General features: G+C 40.2%; 2 protein-coding genes across 2 annotated transcripts; one reads left to right on the top strand and one right to left on the bottom strand.

Moving 5' to 3' along the window:
* Positions 1–188: 188 nt before the first annotated feature.
* On the bottom strand, positions 189–15,862 carry fancd2 (FA complementation group D2). The gene is made up of 44 exons (XM_079578846.1): positions 15,807–15,862; positions 15,569–15,626; positions 14,893–15,009; positions 14,738–14,805; positions 14,300–14,406; positions 14,167–14,227; positions 14,040–14,092; positions 13,881–13,959; positions 13,229–13,353; positions 13,058–13,145; positions 12,868–12,972; positions 12,696–12,796; positions 12,484–12,589; positions 11,881–11,916; positions 11,630–11,776; positions 11,373–11,507; positions 11,147–11,278; positions 10,111–10,218; positions 9,929–10,038; positions 9,800–9,854; positions 9,612–9,731; positions 9,446–9,519; positions 9,239–9,373; positions 9,053–9,153; positions 7,507–7,622; positions 7,315–7,423; positions 7,117–7,221; positions 6,928–7,022; positions 6,681–6,842; positions 6,436–6,552; positions 6,227–6,355; positions 6,024–6,142; positions 4,410–4,520; positions 4,191–4,321; positions 3,705–3,804; positions 3,493–3,615; positions 3,234–3,327; positions 3,082–3,153; positions 2,981–3,019; positions 2,838–2,912; positions 2,629–2,703; positions 1,561–1,707; positions 1,381–1,479; positions 189–428 (listed from the first exon to the last, which is right to left on the bottom strand). Exons 2-44 carry the CDS (start codon positions 15,624–15,626, stop codon positions 381–383), a joined length of 4,287 nt encoding a protein of 1,428 aa, XP_079434972.1. The 5' UTR covers positions 15,807–15,862; the 3' UTR covers positions 189–380.
* A 333-nt stretch (positions 15,863–16,195) lies between these two features.
* Positions 16,196–18,054, top strand: LOC306979764 (glutathione peroxidase 1-like). Its single transcript, XM_079578882.1, has 2 exons — positions 16,196–16,482; positions 17,485–18,054. The coding sequence occupies exons 1-2, from the start codon at positions 16,267–16,269 to the stop codon at positions 17,833–17,835; spliced, it is 567 nt and encodes a 188-aa protein (XP_079435008.1). The 5' UTR covers positions 16,196–16,266; the 3' UTR covers positions 17,836–18,054.
* Positions 18,055–21,746: the final 3,692 nt, after the last annotated feature.

Genomic DNA, 21,746 nt, shown 5'->3' with positions numbered 1-21,746 from the left:
GGTCCACATCTCATGCTGTCACAAAATTTCCTCTTTCTCTTGTCTTTGTTTTGTCAGTTCCAGTTAATTTGCCTTGTGAAAAAAAAAAAAGTTGTTTATTTTTGTTTTAATGTCTCAAAATTGATATTAATAAACATTCAAAAGTCATTATTTAAAACAAATACATTTAAAAGTGAATAAGGGTTCCACACACACCGTATTATTCATAAACATGCAAACACAGAAACATTGTCTGAAAAAACTGGTGACAATAATCTTATATTAATAAGAGAAGGTTAATTATTGCATTGCTTCTCCTTTTCTTGTGCAGGGAAACAAAAACGTGGAGCTCCTACTCGTCAATGAAGAAACTTTAAAACACTTTGATAATGTGAGCTCCTTCAGTCAGAGTCAATGTTTGTTCGTTCTTCTGAGTCACTGTCCAGAACCTAAAAATACAAAATATTCAGAGTAAATGTATGAATGGCAATGCAATATGGGCGGCATGGTAGCACAGTGGTTAGGGTTTGTGCTTCACAGCCAGAAGGTTCAATGTCCTTCTGTGTGAAGTTCTCCGGTTTCCTCAACCACTAAAACATGTACAGTAGGCCAGAGTATTTCTTATTTATTTCAAGGACAGCCCCGTTGAGATGAACCATCTCTTTTTCAAGGGGGTCCTGAACACAAAATAACAAAACATAGCAAGTATTGTCACATACATACAACAGTCACATACACATAACAACATAACATAACATCACAAGGTCTCATGTCTTGCTCCCCATCCCCATCCCCGCCCACCCCACAAATGAGTGTGAGTGAGATGGGGTGGTCGGAGGGACCGATGGCGTAAATTGGCAGCCTTGCTTCTGTCAGTCTACCCTTGGAGCAGCTGTGGCTATAATAGTAGCTTACCACCACCAAGTATGATGTGAATGGAAAATGACTGCAGTGTAGCGCTTTGAAAAACTTGGTAACACAGGCTTGTAAAGCACAATACAAGTGTGAACCATTATTATAATTAAAACTGTCCATTTCAAAGAAATGTATTTTGCTTGCATTACTTCAACCATCTCACTTCAATATTAAGTTTAAGACATTAGTTTCTCTGAATGCTTGTTATTTCTAATGCAGGTCCATGTTTTTAAATATGGTAATAAAGAAATAGTAGAACACTGTTCATTTTAAACCAGCCGTCCCAATATCTTGGCAGTTTTTTGTTAACGGTGGCAGGCAGTAATCATTAACCATTGACTTTATCTTATCTTTGCACTGCCTCTTCCAACAGACAGAACTTGAACAGTTACAGTCTGCCAAGAAATAATCACTCCAAGTTATCCACTTGCTCGTCAACCAATAGCATATTTAAAATTAAAAAAGCAGCTATCATTAGAATTGTACCTCATTGTCCGGGGGATCTTGGTTGTTCACAGGTCGCTCCTCTTCTTCATCTTCTTCATCATCGCTTTCTTGTGTCTTTTGAGACAGGATCTCTTCTCCCTGCAGTAAAACACAAAACAAACAAACAAATGAAACCAAGACCTGAAACCACAAACATCCAAAAGCAGCAGAGCATTTTACCCTGAGGTTCCTGTTCTTGAGGTTGCCCATCCAGAAAGCCTCCTGGCAGTTGTTGAGCATGAGCATGGCCTTCACCCTGTAAACAAACAGCTCCAGACTTTTCTTCAAAGCCGGGACGTGATTGGTCAGACTCATGTCCTGATGAATCTGCGGAGAAAAAATCGGAAATGATTGACTTATTGAATTATCACGTAATTGTTGCTTTTCCAGCAATTTTTTTTATTCCAAAACTGGAGAAAATGTGCTCGGTTCATGTGGGGGTTAAGAGGTTAAAGTGACAGTCTGTAAGTCTAAATATTTTACAAATGTTATAAAATGTGTTAAATCACCCACCTGGTCTTGCGTTTTGATATAAAGTAAGTAATAATATATATAAATTATCTTGTGTAAAGTCCCAACTTCCCGGATCTAAGCAACTAATCAGAGTCCAGTATCCTCCCGCGTTGACCAATGAGACGAGCTTTTTCTGCAAAACCAGCTTGTCAGGTCCAATCAGGAGGGAGGGAGAGGAGCTTTTGAAAATGATGTTCCTGCTCCCCTCATTTTGCAAAATATTTATGTATATTTTTTTAAGGGGCTTTCTGGTTTAAGAGGGGAGGATTTTGATTGTTCACTTTGCAAACTTACAGACTATCACTTTAACACAGCGCGAGTTGTGTGTCCTCCATTTGTTTTATCTTATCTTGCTTTATTGTTCCATCCGCTTGATTTTATTGCTTTATGGTTTCTTTTATTATTTTATTTTGAATCTACTTTATTTTTTGACATATGATCTTATTTATTATTTTCAGAGTATTGAACATTTTTGAATGATAGTTTTTTGATAAAGATTTCATATGCAGCACCTTGAAAAAGTATATTTTTGTTTATAAAATGCAGTTTATAAATACAAATAGATTAGACTAGGAACTATTCACCACATACAGCCAAAAGATTAAGAAACTATAATGGTTCTCAAAAGCTTTGGAAATAGCAACACCTAAGAAAATATTTGTCTTTGCCACCAAATCTAAACCAGGCATAAAGATGGAATAAAAAAAAGAGAAATCTGACAGGTAGACCGTGTACCTTAGAGTGTCCGCACATGTGATGGAGCTGCCTGGTGCTGAGCTGGAAGGTCTTCAATAAGCTCTGGACATCCTCCTGAAATAAGACCGATGATTCAAAATTACCTTATTTATGCAACAAAATTTGGAACTTTAAAAACAAATTCACATCCAAGTTTTGAGTGAGTTATTGTATGAAAAAAAACAACAACAGTAAAACCTGGTTTGTACCTTGTGCTTCTTAAAACTGTAGTCCAGGAGCGGCATGCACAACTTCAGGAACGTCTCGAGGAAAAGGCGACCATACTGGCAAACAGAAATGAATCACAAATTAAATACAGTTCATGTGAGTATCTTAGCAATGGTTTCCTCACCTTTAGACACACGTTAAGCACCAGCCTTGAATCAAACACCTGCAAAAAACACAACAAATGGTCAAAAATGTGTTCAGTATTGAAATGGTAAAGAAACACACCTTTACTAAGTTGATGAGCGTATGAAAGTCTCTAACAGCCAGGTTCCAAGTCAACACCTTCTCACTTTGGATCTAAACACAAAAAGGATATTAACGTTATGCTATTAGCTGGTTATTTGTATGGCAGAATAGAGCAACATCTAGTGGCTAACCTCGGTACTGTCACCCAGCTTTGCGGCTGGAATCCTCCGGACAGATTTTTCCAACACGGCCATCAACACTTTGTAAAACACCAGGAAAGTTTGTCTAAATAAAAACAACAAACACTAGTTAAGCTCAAATGGTGGATATCGAGTAAACAGTGCTTTGCGATTGTCATTGTGTGAATAGAGATGGTGAACTATTCCAGGTATGGTTTTCAGGAGGGGACATTATTACAGCATGGTTAAAAGAATGGGCCCGTTATTGTACCTGTTCAGAGTGGGCCAAGAGGCGGAGCTCGCATCTTTGGCTGCGTTGATCAGTTCAGAAATTCCATCTCCGGCTATTTCCTCCACTGCCTTCAGGACGTCGTCGACATGCTCCAAGTAGATACTGCAACAGTATATTCAGAACACGTTTAAAAATAAGAGAAATCTAAATAAAAATTCAATACTTATAAAAGGTTTTGCAAAACTGTTTACCTGAGAAGAGTGTGAAGCGTTTCATTGAATTTGGGGCCTTTTTCTCTCTCGCCAGTGGCTGTCACCCACTCTTGATTCAGGAATTGACGCGCCAGGGATGCTGATGGAAATGAGTGGTAAAAGGTCATGTTATCTAACACGAGTATTGTGATTTTGTAGAAATATGAGGCCAGAATCACGAGCAGGATAAGTGGAAGGTGGATGTACAAGTATTAGCACTAACTATACAGTCTTTTTGCAAAGCAGACATAGCAACAAACCCTAACCCTGTCAAAAACCCTAACCCTGTCAAATGAATAAATAAATATAGTAATTGTCTCTTCACCCATAGTCAATGCACATTCTCGAACTCTTGAGAGTCCCATCACTTCACATCACTGAGGTGTATTTTTCTAATATTTTGATTAAAGTTTGAGAACCCCGTGAGGAACCCTGAGGTTCCGACCCCTAGGATCGACAGTGTAATAACATATTTTCAACACGTACCTTTCTGTTTCCTGTAGGCGACAGGGTGGCCCCCTTTCTCAGACACAGTGGCCAGGAGCTGGATGAGACACAGCGCAGTGCTCAGTTTGGGCATCGTGCTTCTGAAATTCTGCAAATACTCAAAACTGTATCTAAAACAAGAAAATAAACACCGATTTAGTGACGTGATGTAGCCACTTCTATTTTTGGCAACATTTAAAGACAGAATTCATCCCTTACTTCACAAGTTGCTCCAAGCTCAACTCTGCTCCTCCCTCTTTAAGTCGCCCAGCGAAAACCTCTAATGCCTTCTTCAGTGAGCTCCTCTGACCGGGCTGACTGAACCCAGACCTAGGGTTAAATGCATGTCAATAATCAAAACAAAACACAAGAGAGATACTCTCGTTCTTGTACCCAGACTTCCAATTATCATCTTACTTCAGTAGTAAATCTCAGTACAACAACAACTTCAAATGTCTGGAAAACTGATCCCTGAGTCTATTATGTTTATATTATCGCACATTAGGACAGCACTGCACTTTTAATCACAAGAAACTTCTTTTGCAATTTGATGGTTGGATTAACTGACCTATTGCACATTGTGGCTTGTTCCGTGCCCTGAGGTTGTAAGTCCAGTACTTCCTGTTCTTGCTCAGGATTTGCTTAGACCCATTCGAATAACACTGTCGAATGGACAGCGAGTTCCTGGTAGATGATCATTTACTAAGGTCAGTATTATAAGGAACAGGTCACTGTTTTTGCATACTGAGATATGTTTTTACCTGAGCTTAGACGAGCTGATGCGTACCTGTCGGGTCTTTACTACACTGTATGGCGCAATAATACCTTTATCCGCTTAGAAAATCGACATGTTGTAACCGTATTTAAATAGGGAAAACGTGGAAGAGTTTGGTCAATTCTAACTTCACCCCCGTTTGGCCCCAATAAGGAGAGGAGGAGAGGGTAAATGCTAACAACATCTTTGGTCTTTCTGTGCGCTCAGTCACGCAAAAAGACCAGACAGGTACACATCAACTCGTCTAAGCTCAGGTAAAAACATATCTCAGTATGGAAAAACAGTGAGCTCGATGTGGGATGTAAATACTTCAGTGAAGGAGACATCTCCGTTTATATAAAGGTTCGGCACATTTGTCTCAAAGCTGAAGGCTCTAGTTAACTTGCCACAAATATGAACAAAACCGCCTAGAAAACAGTCATCTTGTCTACAGTTTATTTTTTCTAATTTTCTAATTGCATGTTAAATACATAATGTTTAGAAATTACTATTTGAACGGGTCTAAACTCTCGCCGCTCACAACTTCATTATAGCGCAGCCACATTGTGCAACATATTGTGCCAATTAGGCAGTAAAATATCCTTTATAAGGAAAGAAAATGCATCTCCACATGTGTTTGTACAGTATAAAACCTGTAGTTAACCTAAGCAAAGATGTATTCTTGTATTAGTTTAGGGCTCGGATTTCAATGAAACGGCCCGTGGGCTATATTCAGCTGCCCAGAGTTTTAATCCAGCCCACGCAATTCTCATTTATGAATCTAAACTAAATTTTGCAGCACAAGTGCAAGACACACTATTAGATTTGGATTAGTTCTACTTGACAACATAGCATATAAATAATTGAAATATAAATAAATATCATGCATGTAAAATGTTCTTGAGCTCATATTTGGATGTTTATAATCACTTTTATGATATTCGGCCTGCAGGCACACGATCCAAAATAAGCTTGGCACCACTGGTCATCAAGTGGTTCCATTTCTTTCTTCTCTCAAATATTAAAGCTCGTGGACTTAATACTTTGCTCCAGCACAGAAAACATCATTTTTCCTTTACCAGTTCATAATGGAGTTGAGGATCTGCAGGAGGAGCTGGTAGGACGAGGACATGAGGTGGTGCTCATGTAAGTCTGTGGCTGGTCCATCCATGACTCCGTTGTTTTCGGAGAGCAGAGTCTACAACAAAAACACAACCTTATCTTCACACACAAACTATGAACAGATTAAATGTAATGGCAGGTGTCAAGTCCAGGGTCAAACCTGAAAGTAATTGTGGCAGTTCTCCAGATGTGAGCAGAGAGCCGGCAGCAGCTGGACACAGGACGAAGAGATGTCTTTGTGGCTCTTTTGTTGTAGATGAGAAAAGCCCAGACTTTTGTCCCCTTTACTCTATAAAAGGAAACATTATATTTGTAAAGATCTTACAGCGAGTCCACTAAACCATGAGTGAAAAAATGTGTGCTAAGTACTTTGAGGAAAGGAGCTCTTTTGGCCAGAGAAGTTTGCAGACTGAACTCCACTTTCTGAAGCATGTCCTCCAACAGAAACACCAACTCAGCAGGGCCCAACAAGACCTCGTCTCTGACCTGGAAAAATAACAACACTGAGTCGCTTTATTTTGGTGTTATTATTTCATACTTTGTTGCTTTGTTCATAATCCTACAAGTATTTTCAGTTAATGACGTTACACTAATGAAAAATATATCCATGTCACCTCCGTGTTGAGGTTGGAGTTGAGGTGGGAGCAGGAGATGAGTCCGCACAGCAAAACACTGAGCACCTCGAAGTCCAGCTCTCTGAAAAACTGCCTGTAGCCGCTCAGACTCACGCCCTGCTTCACATCCTTCTCTTTCTCCTTCTCTTTTTCCGGCTGATCCTGGAGGATACAAGAAAATAAAGTACTGAGGCGTCTGAGACAAAAATGGACTTAAAATGAACTGATTAACAAACAAGTTGACTACGTGTTGGCTCTCTTCGGCGTCATTTGATACATCGAGCTGAGAACTGCTTTGAGACGGAGTTTTTCCAGGAGCCTTTCTTTTCTTTCCGGTGCTTTCTGTAAAATAACAAGGATTGAGTTGTGTTTGTTAGAAGAGAAGTAACAAAAAAAAATGCCCCTCCAAAGTGCACAATAACAGAAAACCAGCCACCTTTCTTCTTTTTTTCTTTCTTCCCAGCAGCTCCTGAACTGGGGGCGACTCCTTCGACATTTTCCCCGTCAAAGTTCGCCACCGGCGGCACAAAACCAGGTGAAACTGTGAAAACAAAACACGAAACTATTTAATGATTTGCTAAAAAGGTCAAGTATATGTTTTAAAATGAGAATGTGTCGTGATTCGCGCCGTCACCTGCCAGAGCTTTCTCCAGTTGCGTCTGAAGGTAAGTGATGTTTTGCAGTCGGGTCATGACTTTCATCTTCATCTCTGCCTCTTTTTGTTTACAGAAGGCATTCACAACCTTCATTAGAGAGAGAGAGTTAGCATTTAAGCCCTTTGGTATGAATGATGTGCTGTGCTATTTTGATTAGAGTCTGCAGTTACCTCTCTGAACCAGTTGATGGTGTGGAAGAGCAGTGTGCACAAAAACTCCCTCTCAGTTTTGGATAAACTCTCCGCTTTGTCGAGTACATTCATGTCTGTGACGATGAGAGGGCAACCTGGGAGCAGACCACATTATGCAGAATATACATCAGTAAAATTCATTTGTGTACTCAGCTAGAAACCTGCAATTTTAAAAAGCAGCAGAAAATTAAATTCATTGTTACATCTGTACTATTTGTCATGGCGCCATGAAAACAGGCAGCAACCTCCCTCTCACTTGGTACAGCTGCATTTTTGGCTTTTTTTTCTGCGTACTGCATCTGTAGTTTCTGTATTCCACAGTTTTACTCGATACATTTGTACATCGTTGCCATGTTTTTATGGGATTCGGTGGAATTTTTACTGCAGAGAGTTCATAATGGTCCTGAAGAAAGCAGCTTTTTAAAAAGTAAACAAACAGCTAGCTTATGAGCTACAGACATTTAAGACCTACACATTTCTTCTTCTAAAACACTGAAGAGGCACCAAGTGCCCCCCACACCTGCAGCACAGTGGAGGTGTCACAAGAGGAGCGACAGGAAACAATAAAGGGACAAACTAGGAGGTATCCGGGCAAGACTCACAGCTAAGCCACACATGCCTTCTATTGTTCTGGCTAATGGACGTTCATTGGAGAATAAAACAGATTAACTACTAAACTCTTCCCAAAAGATGGCAAAAGACTGTTGTGGACCGGAGGGAGCTGCGCAGGAGGAAGAGGAAGGAGGAGGTGGAGGAGCTGATCAGTACAGGACACCACGCTCTGAAACAGGGACAAACTCAGGATGCGTTGCACGGTTTCAGAGGATCAGAGGAGACTGAAGGCAGCCATGTTTCCTCCGGGTGCTACGGTTTCTCCGACCCCAAAAAACATGAAGGTCAGGTGGCTCAGTCGCAGCGGCTCAGGACTAACACCTGAACGCTATTTGGTTGTGTGTTTGTGCAATTACAAATAAAGCACTTACTTATTTATTTACTGTAAAAGTTGCCCAATAAATTGACAGATCATTGGAGAAAATGACACTTTACTATATGAACCTCATAACCCCCACTTTAACCAAGCTCTTTTTCTCAAGTTCAGCTTTACCCAAATCTAAAAGCTTCTTGACTACCTATAGGCCTGGATAATGCCTAATTTGAAAGAAAAAACTTTCCTATTTTTGGTTTTAAAGTTCAGGTTGTTGTTTTTTGGCATTTCTGTCACGTTTTCATTGGGGGTTTTGTTAAGTATTGGCCACATTTTTATCGTCACATGATTCTGATGAATCCACAAAATGTGACCAAAACAAAAAAAGCACTAAAAACGTGACAAAAACGCAACATAAAAGGAAAAAGCTTAGACCAGTTTTGTCAGTCTGAGCTTTCAAACGAGGTGTTATACTGGCCTATAGTCGGTAAGCTCCAGTCAAGCTTTTATATTTGGGTAAAGCCGAACTGTAGAAAACGTGCTCCTCGGTTAAGGTGGGGGTGTAAGGGGGTGTCGGTTTATTCACATAAAGTCTCTCACCAAGAAGCGCATCGATCTCCTCCAGATCACCTTTGTGAGTTTTCTCCTCACACAATCTCAGCAAACGGAAAAATGGAGACAGACACAGGGTCGAAACTTTCCTACAAGAAACACAAAACAAGAATTTCATAAAACGTGCAAACATTTACATATCTATCACCTTATCGAGCGCTGCCGTTTACGGACTTTTCACTTTGCTTCTTGGTTTCTCCCTTGCTCTGTGTCTCTGTGGCCAGCAGGGGGAGCAGGTTTATGGCGATCTGCTCCTGACTGTCATCCTCGTCCAAATTATACAAGGCACAAGCTGGAAGTGGGTGAGAACTGAAAAGAATATAGCATTAGAAAAAGTTAAAGGAAAAAACGTAATCATTTTTCCATTTAAAAACAACATACCCGGATATATTGGGGCTCAAATCCACCACAAAGTCATCCTGGAAGTCATTCAGCACGGTTTTTCCTATCATCTCCTGAACATTTTACAGGAAATATACACACATCATTGTTTACATTTTCCAATCATCCAACTAGGCTGAAGTTTTTACTGGTGACTGGCACGCACCTGCACTTGTGGGTCCAGGTTGGCGGTCACAATGAGGTTTGCCAGTTCGTCGTAATAAAGGGCGGCGGCTTCAGGAGCACTCTCACTGCTGGACTGAACCAGCTCCAGTAAAGCTGTGAGCTACAAAAACACTCATTAAAAGGGGCGGGAAAATTCTGTTTGTATAAATTATGAAAGATTTTACAAACCTGTCTGTAGGTCTCTTGGGGCAAAGATGCGCTCTGTGTCTCTTTCCCCTTGGGTCTAAATGGGGACAAAAAAAATAATCGACAGCTTTTGATATTGTGAAAGGAGGGTCAAACCACAGAATCCTTCACCTGTGAGCCCCCATGCTGCCGATGATCATCACGGCCCCGATGATGCCAATACGTTTATATTTGGGCACCGTGCTGGAGAGCTGCTTCCGGATCACTATGTGCATATCATCCTGACACCAAATGGGAAAAGGTGTGAAAATGTGATGTTTTTTCTTCCATGTACAAGTTGGGATTATTTCTACCTGGATGTGAGAGCCCTGCTGCTGCTGCCCAAAAGCTAAAGCGCTGAGGAGGAAGAAGAGTTTACGGATCTGCTGTGGGCTAAGATTATCCATGTAATCCAGAATGCCCTAGAACAGAATCATGACCAGCTCTTATTTAAATAATTATCAAAATCATTCATAAATTATTATATATTTAAAAAATGTATCAGTAGTGAACTCCGCTCAGTTCGTTGCAATGTGGGAATGCAACCATTCCGGGTTGGCAGAATGGAGTAGCTGAGGGTAGCTTTAACCTCTTAACCCCCATGTGAACTGAGCGCATTTTCTCCAGTTCGGCTTTACCCAAATGTTGAAGGTCACCGCCTACAGACCAGAATAACACCTCATTTAAAAGCTAAGACCAACCAAACCGATCTAAATGCATCTTTTTTTATCCGCTGTTGCCGTCACTTTTTTGTTCTTTTTTGTCACATTTTGGTACTTTTTCCATCCCTTACTTGTCATTATTTAGCCATTTTCTTGTCACGTTTTCATCTCATTTTTGTTGCTATTTTCATGCTTTTTTAAAGAAGCTTTTAGATTTGGATAATGCCAAACTGGAGAAAATGTGCTCGGTTCAGGTGGGGGTTAAGAGTTTAAAGAGGGGGTACAATGCTTTTTGATAATAATGTCAAACAAATCTTGATCACTATCTTAGCCTTTGTTGGTTAAAAAATGCAATATTGATCAATAATAGCTGAAACAAAGTATCCAGTAGTTTACTTCCTGGTTATTCAAGCCAACTAACTCTAAGCACCCCCCCTTTCCTCTTGCTGCGCAGCTGTTTCAACAGAGAGAGGAGAGGGAAAAAAATGTGTTTTTACATAGAACCCATAGGACCTCAGAAGGCGCTTTATGGGAGCTGCCGATGGAGAAGAGTCAGAGATTACACAAAGGTGCGCTAGTGGCTTGAAACACCACTCCAGGTACGTAAGATGGTATAAAGCTCTAAAAAGTTGCCTTTGCCTTTAAAAATACCAAATTGTCAATTGTAAGCAATTTACAGCATTTTTACCTTGACAAAAACAGCGTAGAGAGACATTTCTTTGTGGTTTTCCGTCACCAGTCCACAGAGCAGCTCCAGAGCCATGTCCACCTCTCCTCCCACACCGCTGCACACGTGGGTCACCAGCGAGCCCACCACCTCCTAGAACAACACCGTGAACACCACACACCACAGTTTGACATACATGTGAGCCAATTACAAAGATAATGTGACTGAAAGTGAATGTGAGCTGAACCTGTTGGCAGTACAAGTCAAAGGCAGTGAACAAGCCCCGGTACATGTGTCCTCCAAAGGGGACAACACCGAGGTCGTGAGAGCGGAGCAGACCCTGAGCCAAGGACAGGATTGAGGGGAAATAAACTCGCATCACCTGCAGCACGCAAAAAAGAGTCAGTACAATAACAGCCAAGTCGTCTATGAATACTTTGTCTACTCATCTTTACTGAAGTGATAGATTATTAATGTTGCAGAGGCGCTTTGGACGGCCCTGACCTGAGCATAGTCCCTGAAAGTCTTGTGCAGCAGCGGCTCCTGGAAGTGCCCAGTCCTCACTTTGGCCTTCATCAGTCGCTCGGCTCCTCTGCGGCTCTGGTTTGAGTTTGTCGTGTGGAGGATGAACAGCACCAAAAGATCCATGACCTGACAAAACACATTTCATAGTAAACACATTTCATTTCATGTCCACTTTTCATGTATTTTTCAGCTATGGACACTGACAGTCACTTATAACAAAATAAAGTTACCTTGTGGTCCTCAGGCTCATCCACTGCTTCAATTGCCTAATAAAATGAAAAAAGAACAATGTAAATAAGGTTAGACTGATGTCCCTATTAACCCCTTAGCCCCCAACTTAACCGGACACATTTTCTTCAGTTTTACCCGAATCTACAAAACTCATCTAAGCTTCTTCCTTGTTTTTGTTTTCAGGTTTTAGTTGTTTTTGTTGCTATAGTTGTCGCGTTTTTGTCACGTTTAGTCGCGTTTTTGTCACGTTTTTCCCGCATTTTTCCCGCATTTTTGCCGCGTTTTCATTTGCTTTTTTTGTGGCGCTTTGGCTTCAATTAAGTTTTTTTTGTGTGTAATGTAACTGTGATCATGCCACAAAAACGTGACATGTCAAAAAACCAAGAAAAACTAGTTAAAACGTGACAGTCATAATAAGAAAGAAGCTTAATTAGTTTTGTCGGTCGGAGCTCTTTAAATGACGCGTACCCTGGCCTAATAGTCTGTAAGCTCCATTCAAGAAGCTTTTAGATTTGGGCAATGCTGAACTGGAGAAAACACGATCGGTTCAGACGAGGATTAAGAGATTAAATACATATACAAATAAATAAATCATCGCCTACCTTGAGCCAAGCCTCTGATATTGTTTTCTGAAACCTCACAGCGGTTTTAATACCATCTAAAATCAAGGTTATACTGTCCTGGTTTCCTGGTGTCTTAGTGTTGGGCCTGCATGAAAGTAGACAAGTGAATAGAATCTTCCAAAACAAAAAACACAAAAACTCAACAACTCAAAGAAAGAAGATGCAAAGCTAGGGAATGTTTCCCGACTTACGCCTGCGTTGATTTGCTCATAAGCCGGTTTTGAGACGACTGCATGACCGCTGGGAGGACACATTGCTCGAGCTCCAATTTCTTCCTCAAACTCGACACCACCTACCACAAAAAAAGAGGCGTTAAAAAGTTTACAAACACGTAAATATATGTCAATAATTGGTAGCTCAAACCTCCAGTGCGTCTGAAGCAGAAACAGAGTGAAGGATAAACTTGACGACCACAGGGAGGTCTTCAATTTGAATGGCGGCGAGTGTGGCCATGACAGCCGTTCGAACCTGGAAATAAAGTCTCACATTCATTCATATATAATGCCCCATTTTCAAAAACTTTCTAACTGCTGCCATCTTGTAACCTTGATACCTCTGTCAGTATTGAGGAGCTAAGATTGAGGCTCGAGAGGGCGTCCAGGGTGGGAACAGTCAACTGAGTGTTCTCCTGAAGCAAAGAACTGTGAATGAAGGTGTTAGAACCTGTGATGAGTGTTTTTCTGTTCTGTTTTCTGCCGACTGAAGATGAATAGAGCCCGGTTACTTGAGTTCCCGGGCGATGTCGCTGTGCTGGGAGTCCTCCAGTATCTCAGGGAGGCTGGTGATGATGTCCCTCTGAACCTCCACTGGGGCCACAGACACCAGCTCCATCAGTTTAGAGGCCAGCTCCTGATGGAACAAATCAGAATCTTTGAGGTTTTGGTAATATAGTTTCCCCATCACTTTCCATATGGAGGAGGTTATTCCATGTCCACTCTAACGAAGGCATGATTTACTGTGTCAAAGGCACAGTAAGTCAAAATTAGAAAATTATGGGATTAAACGTATAGCTTTAATATGGGTGCAAAACTATTTGAAGAGAGAGCAATTCGTGTATGTTCACAATCTTAGCTCAAATAGGGGAAAACTATTATGCAGGGTGCCGCAGGGGTCAGTTTTGGGACCCCTTTTATTCATAATTTATATCAATGATTTAAGAGATGTTTGTAAAAATCTGATGCCGCTCATGTTTGCTCACTCTAACATTGACACATTGATAAGAGAAGCAAATGAAGAATAAAAAAATATGAGGGGCTTAATATACAAAAAACTAACTATGATTTTCAGCACAAACAAAGGAGATTATCAAGGGGATGGAGAAGCATCAATTGATCAACCTGGAAATATCATGTAACACATTTCCTTTACAAGCTCACCTTGCTGTCCACAACTCTGTCCAGCCATTTAAGCTGGTTAATAATCATGCGGGGGAGGCTCAGTCCCCCATCACTTGTTCTGTAACAAATATGAATTCATGAAATTCAGCTTTGAATTTAATTTTAGAAAAGAATAAATAAATAAGACAATGCACATACCCATCCAGCATAAACTCAGGCACCTTCTCGAGCAGTGTGTTGATGATCAAAGTCTACGCACATCAAAGTAGCATTACCGGTACATTTAGATTGCCATTAATATGAATTTACACTATTTTATAAATACCTGCAGCAGCTCTACACCCAGAAGCATGCGCAGTAGACTCTCTTGAAATGAGCTGGAACAGCTACAAAGTAAGGAGAGAATTATAGGCCAAGGCCCACACTATGCTTGTGTATCGGCTATGGCACCGATTTACCTGGTGTCCTCTGTGTTTGAACGGGGAACGCATGGAAGGAGGCTGTTCTTAAAACGATCAGCATCTTCAATATGTGCCTCTAGTCCAGTGATGAACTCCTTTATAATCTGGAAAATAAAAGGAAGAAGGACACAAAAGATTATTTAGGATAGAACATTTTGAAATGTTGCGTCTGGACTTCAAAGTTCTCTTAAAGCTCCATTATTAGCACTGAACTGATCAAAGGTCACAGATGAGCATCTCAAAACAGCCGCCCTATACCAGTGCACATTGTGTACCTCTGGAAAGTTTTGAGGGTGGAGTTTTTCTTTGTGGAGTAAAGTAAGTAAATATATATATATATATATATTTTGTTTAGTCTTAGGTTCCATTTTCTGGTGTTTAAAAAATGTTTAAAAGAGCACAGAGGCAGGAGGGATTACTTAATAGAATACTCACGTCAGGATGTTTTGAGCTCTGTTTCAGCTGTTTCTGTATTCGCTTTTGGAAAATGACCTGGTCAACAGCTGAAAGACAATATACATTTATAGCAACTGACAAATAATAAATATAGTATACAGAATTTCCTGATTCATTTATAAACCTGCCATTACCGATCTCATTAGATTCAGCACCATATTTCAGCGTGACACCGGCCTCCCGGAGGAAAACGGCAAACACATTGTGTATGGCCTCCTCAGGCGGGTTACTGCTACGACTCTTCTTTGCTTCTTTAAAATAGAAAACAAGAATAACGTGTCACCATAATGAAAACACCAATGCCTTTAGACCACATTTCTCTTTTGGATGCTACAAACGGTTTATTAATGCCTCTTGTATCACTTTTATTTTGATATTTCAACTTATGATCAGAGGTGGGTAGAGTAGCTAAAAAAAAACTTGCGTAACTTTCCTTTATTATTATTTTACTCAAGAAGAAAAAAGTATTGACTAAAATAATTATGCAGTAGTGACATAAATTATGAAAAACAAAACATGAAGTGATGTGAAAATCCTAGTATTTACAAAGGAAATGTGAGAAAAATATGTAAAAAATGTTTTTTTTTAAGAATACAGTACATGAAACACAAACTACATCCATTTAATGTGCTTCTGCCACTTAAAGATTTACTCACTGTGGACTGAGTAACTTTTTACTCAAGTAAAAGTACAGATACTGTCTTAGAAATAAAAAGTAGTAGTACAAAAGAATTCAAACGAGTACATGTACTTGAGTAAATGTAACTGAGTACTACTCGCCTCTCCTTAAAACCTAATGTTTCTACTTACTACTCGGAGCTGAAATGCTCGCCTGCTTCTTATCCACTGCAGATCGTCGTTTCTTCATCTGTGGAATTGAAATGTCACACACTTTGTAAAGACAAACAGCTACATTGTTAGAATAAACCGCCAAACAAACATGATCTGCTGACACTCACACACCCACAGTACAAGTAATGCAAATTCGTATTCAGAATATGATTTCAGCAGAAAAACGCTTATTAAAATAGTTAAAAGTAAGACATACAGCGTGGGAGATGTGTTGTGTTTTGCTTCGGCTCTTGAATAACACATTTCCGCGCCAATGTGTAAACGTCATCAATGAGAGACGACCAAAGATCTTTAAGGATTAGATATAGATATTTATCGTAATAAACATCATTCGACGACAGTGTTAGTTGATAATCCAATAAACTTCATATTGAAAACATCAATTATCAAATATTAAAATATTATTTTATTCTTAAACTGCCACAGCCCACTTCCAACATAAAACAGTTTAGATTTGTTCGTTGTCCTTCGCTCCTCCCATTTCTCAGGGCGGGCACTTTACCATCTTGACGTGTTGCTGATCTTCGGTCTGATCTTGGCTGCTGCGGCTGCCTCGGCTGTCTTCAGTGTCAGGTTGTGTTTTGTGGTGTCTCTGGAGAAGAAGCAGCAGCAGGAACAGAAGGACCTTTTTCAGTACGATCAACCTTATCCCCAAAATGACTTCAGAATTTTACAACATTTCTGCCAATCTCCTGTCGGGGGAGACGCTGAATTTCTCGTCGCTTAAGGGCAAAGTTGTCCTAATTGAGAATGTGGCGTCTCTCTGAGGGACGACCACCAGGGATTACACCCAGATGAACGAGCTCCATGAGCGGTACTCCGCCAAGGGCCTCGTTATCCTGGGTGTCCCCTGCAACCAGTTCGGCCATCAGGTGAGTCCGTCTTGTCCCACTTTTATTCTAAAGCACATTTTCATCTAGACTAGAGTTGTGTAGGTAGTGGCACCAACAGTTCAAGATATACCATTGTATCTTTACAGTTTCCACATTATTTTATCAGTAGCAACAGTGGTTGATACATCGTGCTTGTTGGGTTCCTCTTTTTATGTTTTGAGTGTTTCAGGAAAATGAGTATTAAAAGTAGGCTATTATATGTAAATATTTGTAGGAATTAGATTGTCCAAATGAGCAGTCAGAATATGTAGCCTACATTATTTTGCCTCTTGTTCACTATCCAATATACTTTTTGGTTGCAAATTCTTCTGAATTCTGATTCTGATATTCTGATAAATGACATTGGACACAGGTCATTGCACAGTGATTTCACAATAACTAACCACCATTCATTGAGTAAGCTTGTAAAAGTCTGTCCATGACAATAAAACTTCATATTAAACCTGTAAAGCCAGGAGAGCTGGGTGTAGGCTGCCTCAATAATGTCAAGTGCAATCATGGTATTTACGGGACATGTTGAAACTTTCTATGAGGAAGCAGGAAGTCTGCTGTGTAGGAATGGGCTGGGTTTGAGTTTGCTCAACCTTGATAAAAAGGTTACTCCGTTATCTTCACTGCACACAGGAATCGATTTGATAAAGTGAAAGTAAATAAATGACATAGACTCAAAGAGTGCATTTCCTCCAAGACATAAGAGTTCTCTCCAGCTTCCCCTTTCCAAAAGAAGTCGAGAGTAAATGTTTATCTCTGTATCCAGGATACACCCACCTAAGGAAAGTTGCAAAAGCTTTGGAGTGAGTAGAAAAAAAGATAAATGTATTACATCTTAACTAATTGAAAGATCTTAGGCGAGTGTGTAGCAATAAACCAATGAAATCTCTACTTAAGAGAATGAGGGCCAACTTGGCTTTCTCCAAATGACGGGAGAACGTGCAAAACTCCACACTAAAACGTTCCCTTAACATCATCATCTTTTTATAGGAGAACTGCAAAAATGAAGAAATCCTCCTGTCCTTGAAATACGTCCGTCCAGGGAATGGTTTCGAGCCCAAGTTCCAGCTCTTGGAGAAGGTCGACGTGAACGGCAAAGACGCGCACCCTCTGTTCGCTTACCTGAGAGCGAATCTTCCTGCGCCCAGCGACGACCCCGCCTCCCTCATGAACGACCCCAAGTGTATCATCTGGAGCCCCGTGTGCAGGAACGACATCGCCTGGAACTTCGAGAAGTTCCTGATCGGTCCGGACGGGGTCCCCTTTAAGCGCTACAGCCGCAGATTCCTGACCAGTGATCTCGAGGGGGACATTAAGAAGCTACTCAACCAGGCACGCTAGCAAATATCTGTCCAAACCACCTGTGCTCTCAGTGTTGTCAGTGGGTTTGTGTCCTGTGGTTTTACTCCATGAAGATGTCCTCTGAAGCCACTTGTGAGGGGGGCGTCTGATACACTGTAAAAGGCAGGAGTTTGCACATTCAAAGATGACATGGAGAGCACAGTAGTGGTGGTTATATACGTGTATAATCATGATCAATAAAGATTTTTTTTAATAGTTAATAAACGACTCTCTTTTAATATTTGCTTGGGGGAAACCTAATCCTAAATCCAGTAGTTCTGGTGGGTCAACCTTTCCCAGGGAGAGTGACTTCAGATATTGGAATACTGGAATTTCTGCTATAGCCTCTATCTACCTTATTCCTAAACCCCATGAGCCCTTGCGTGAATTATGGGTGGGATTAGGTCAGGGGTGCCCAAACCTTTTTGTCTCCGAGGGCCAAAATGAAAAAGTGTCTGTGGGTCACGGGCCAAACACGGCAATGTCAAGCGTGAAATACATATAACTGCAAATAATAACAGTTATTTTATTTTTTGGTATACATGTGCATTTGAGTCTATCTATGCAAATAACATGCTACATTAAAACAAATTAACTATGGCAAAATCCTAGTTTTAGTTGAACAAAATCAACTATTGTAGCAGTATAGTACAAAATGTAACACCTGTCTACAGGACCTATAGTGGCTTTACCTCATTCATTTGTTAACTCAAAGAAAATGCCATTTTGAAAGACCTTTGTTGATATCAACAACCTTTGCAATGAAAGTAGGAAAACTGGGGAAGTTGATGCTACAGCGCTCTGTGATTGATGAACACCAAGACACCACAACAGTGTTTCCTTAACTTTGCGAAAGGAGTGAAACAATGCCCCCAATTTACTGCATCCATATTTACCACCATTGAGAATGAATGCACAAAAGTAGGTAGCTCTCTGGAGGGCCAACACAATTGTTGGCCCTCCACTTTGGGCACCCCTGGATTAGGTCTACATGGGTGACATGGGTGTAAGCCGTTCACACTTTAATGAGCTTTAGAGACATAAACTATGTGGGCACACGAGCCGTGACAGCTGAGACAAAACTATGACGCACAATAATCTAATGACTGGAAATCGCACTGTTGAAGAGTTTTCTGACCCATGGACGTGTTGTTTCAGGATGACCAAGTTGTCTCCACTTAAAGTGCATAGTTATGACACATTGGACACAATTTTTGCAAAAACATAGTTAACACAATGATATACAAGATTTTGCTAAGATTGTACCCAACATTCTTTAGTTTGGCCATTGTTTGTGATGTTTACAGTTTCACTTCTTTGGACAGCAACAGAATGAAGGCAAACATTTTTATACTGTTGCCGTGCCAACCATGTTAAGTCAATGGGAAAACCGTTATGGAACTTTACCTTTATCTATGTCACTTCCTGTCAGCAGCTTTAAAATTCAAATTCAACTTCTCTGCCCAACATTTCTTCATTAAAACTGCTGCTTCGCTGAAATCAAATGATAATTAAGCAACTGATGAACTTGTAACTGATGTTATCCATCTAAATAAGTCATATTTTCAAAAGCATTCAAATCTGTCATATGCACTTTAACCCCGTGGATATCTACTTAGTCTGCCATCTTTCACAAAGTTATTCAATGTGAAAATCAGCAATCATCTGTAGTTCTACTCCGGTCATGGCAAGTCATTTTAGGGTGATGGTCGGTCATGCTGCACCAGTTGAGACCACTGTTTTAAATATGTTTTTGCGAAAAATAAAAAAGTTGATATTTGTGCATATTTGACCTTGTAGTGACCCAGCAGTTGTATGAGTGGTCAGCATGGCGTCTGGATCAATTGTTTCTAGAGACCACTGTGATGGAAAGTAAAGGCCCCATGCTGACCACTCATTCAGCCAATGGGCAACTACAAGATAAAATATATACTTTTTAAAAAAAGGTTGATAAAAATATATTTCAAAAGTTGCATAATGCAGCTTTAATATTGAAAATGATGGAGGTATGGCTTAAACCAAGGTTTTTCTTTAAAAAAAAATGCTGTATAAGCAATTATTTATTGTTGTAATTCAAATATTGTGTTTAAACATTATTGCGTTCTTCAAATTTCAGATCAAAGGTCTCAAGGTGCTCAACCTTTACACCCTTGAGTGGCTGACGTTGCGAAAGAAAGATTGCACAACCGACTCTGGAGTGAAATGTGTTGACATTTCCTTGTGGCTGCTCCTCTTTCTTCACTATGATTCATTCACTCTGAGCATTACAGTATTAGTTTCACAGAATTACCCAACCAAGACGTCTAGAAGGAAGTACAGGACTAGGTCAGTTACACCTGAGGCCCAGGAACAGCGCCCGAGCAGAAGTCTATTCACTCTGTTCAACTCAGCGCACAAATCCACCTCTGGAAAGTGTCACCGTCAGTAAATCAACACAAGTCCACGTCTCTCATTTCAAGTGTTTTGCAGACTCATTATGACTAAACTGTGGAAAATTATCCTTCAATGAACAAAGGGTTATTATTACTACAGATTATTTTTATGTGATGTGTAAAAAAAGAAAATAATAAATCAGTCTGAGCATTATAACCAATTTATGAACCATTTTGCGTCCATGCCAACCTGTGAGAAGTCGTCCCCATTCTTTTTTTTAACCCAATACAAAGCTATAGGGTGACCGGATTATCCACATTACAAACTGACACAAAGGGAATTGGTGGGGCGAGCCAAATTGAGACGTGTAATTCCTCAAAAACTGTTTGGTCAATTAATGTTACATTTTTACGATTAATGGGGTGACCATAGAAACTTTTGGTTTGAAGCACACAAGAAAAAAAAAAAAAGAAGTGAAAAGACACCAATGACCAAACCTTTGCTAAAACTGGGTCAAAATCATGGTTTTGGAGAAATCCGGGGGACGTGGGACAGAGGGCTCAAAACTGGGGCAGTCCCAGGTAAACGGGGACTTCTGGTCACCCTATGCGAGGCTGCTCTTGTGGCTCGAGGCGTTACAAAGGGCCCAATCCTCTAATGAACAAAAAAATATACATTGGTTTTGTCAATGTATATTTTTGTAGAAGCCATTTTTGTGTGAAGATAACATTTGTTGAGTGATTTATGTTTATCAAATTTGTTTGTAATTTCCAATTATTAACATAACGGACTTAAGTTTTCAGAAGATAACTTTTTAAGTTGCTACTTTGCCAAGTTGTTATTGTTGAGAAGAGGCAACAGATACACCCTGACTTTTGTAACTTCTTTGCACGACCAAACTGAGGACTTTGTTGTGGTCACGAGATGTTGTCTGACCTGGGTAATAATTACATTATAACCAACCCATGTTTAAACTTAATAACCATTTCTCTGGCCCCGGCCCCCGACAATATGAACACGGGCCTATCATTGGGAACAGTGCACTGTTATCATGCCGTCACCTAAATACGACCAACGCCCAGGAGTGAAGCACCACTTTAATTCTAGTTTATTTCGATTTTCACCCAGTGTGCTTTTAAGATATCAAACAACATAGCCATTTCAATACAGAGCTGTGGTAATGTACAAGACTATAAGAACAAGCCATTGCAATTTCAACCTAGAGGTCTCGATCAGGCAGCAAAATAGGTGCGTTTAAAAAAAACACAATAAAATGATCTGGTAATGTACGTCTTAACCCTTTAAGGCCAACCCATACGACTATTATCTATTATACTGTATGCACCAGAAGCATTAAAAATTATATATAGATCTTTGAAGCAATTTTTCAAAAGTGCCTCCTTTCTCTTTGCAGGAATCAAAGGCCGCGTATTTAATTATACAAAAGAAAAACAAAAATAAAAGGGTCTTTTCGTCTCCAAGTTTAGAGTCCTAGAGACACCCCCGTGCTATAAATATAAGTTAAATGAACAAGTCAA

Source organism: Gobius niger, assembly GCF_951799975.1.
Source record: "Gobius niger genome assembly, chromosome: 20".
Taxonomy (NCBI): Eukaryota; Metazoa; Chordata; class Actinopteri; order Gobiiformes; family Gobiidae; genus Gobius; species Gobius niger.
The sequence above is the reverse complement of the archived record's forward strand: the minus strand, read 5'-3'. Positions and strand labels throughout refer to the sequence as shown.

What these genes read in the sequence shown, in the direction of transcription:
- fancd2 (XM_079578846.1), bottom strand. Translation starts at nt 15,626, where the DNA reads ATGAAGAAACGACGATCTGCAGTGGATAAGAAGCAGGCGAGCATTTCA. An exon ending in GCTCCTCAATACTGACAGAG is followed by an intron (nt 12,973 to 13,057) that starts GTATCAAGGTTA and finishes CTTTATTTCCAG; the next exon opens with GTTCGAACGGCTGTCATGGC. An exon ending in CTTTCAGGGACTATGCTCAG is followed by an intron (nt 11,508 to 11,629) that starts GTCAGGGCCGTC and finishes TGCGTGCTGCAG; the next exon opens with GTGATGCGAGTTTATTTCCC.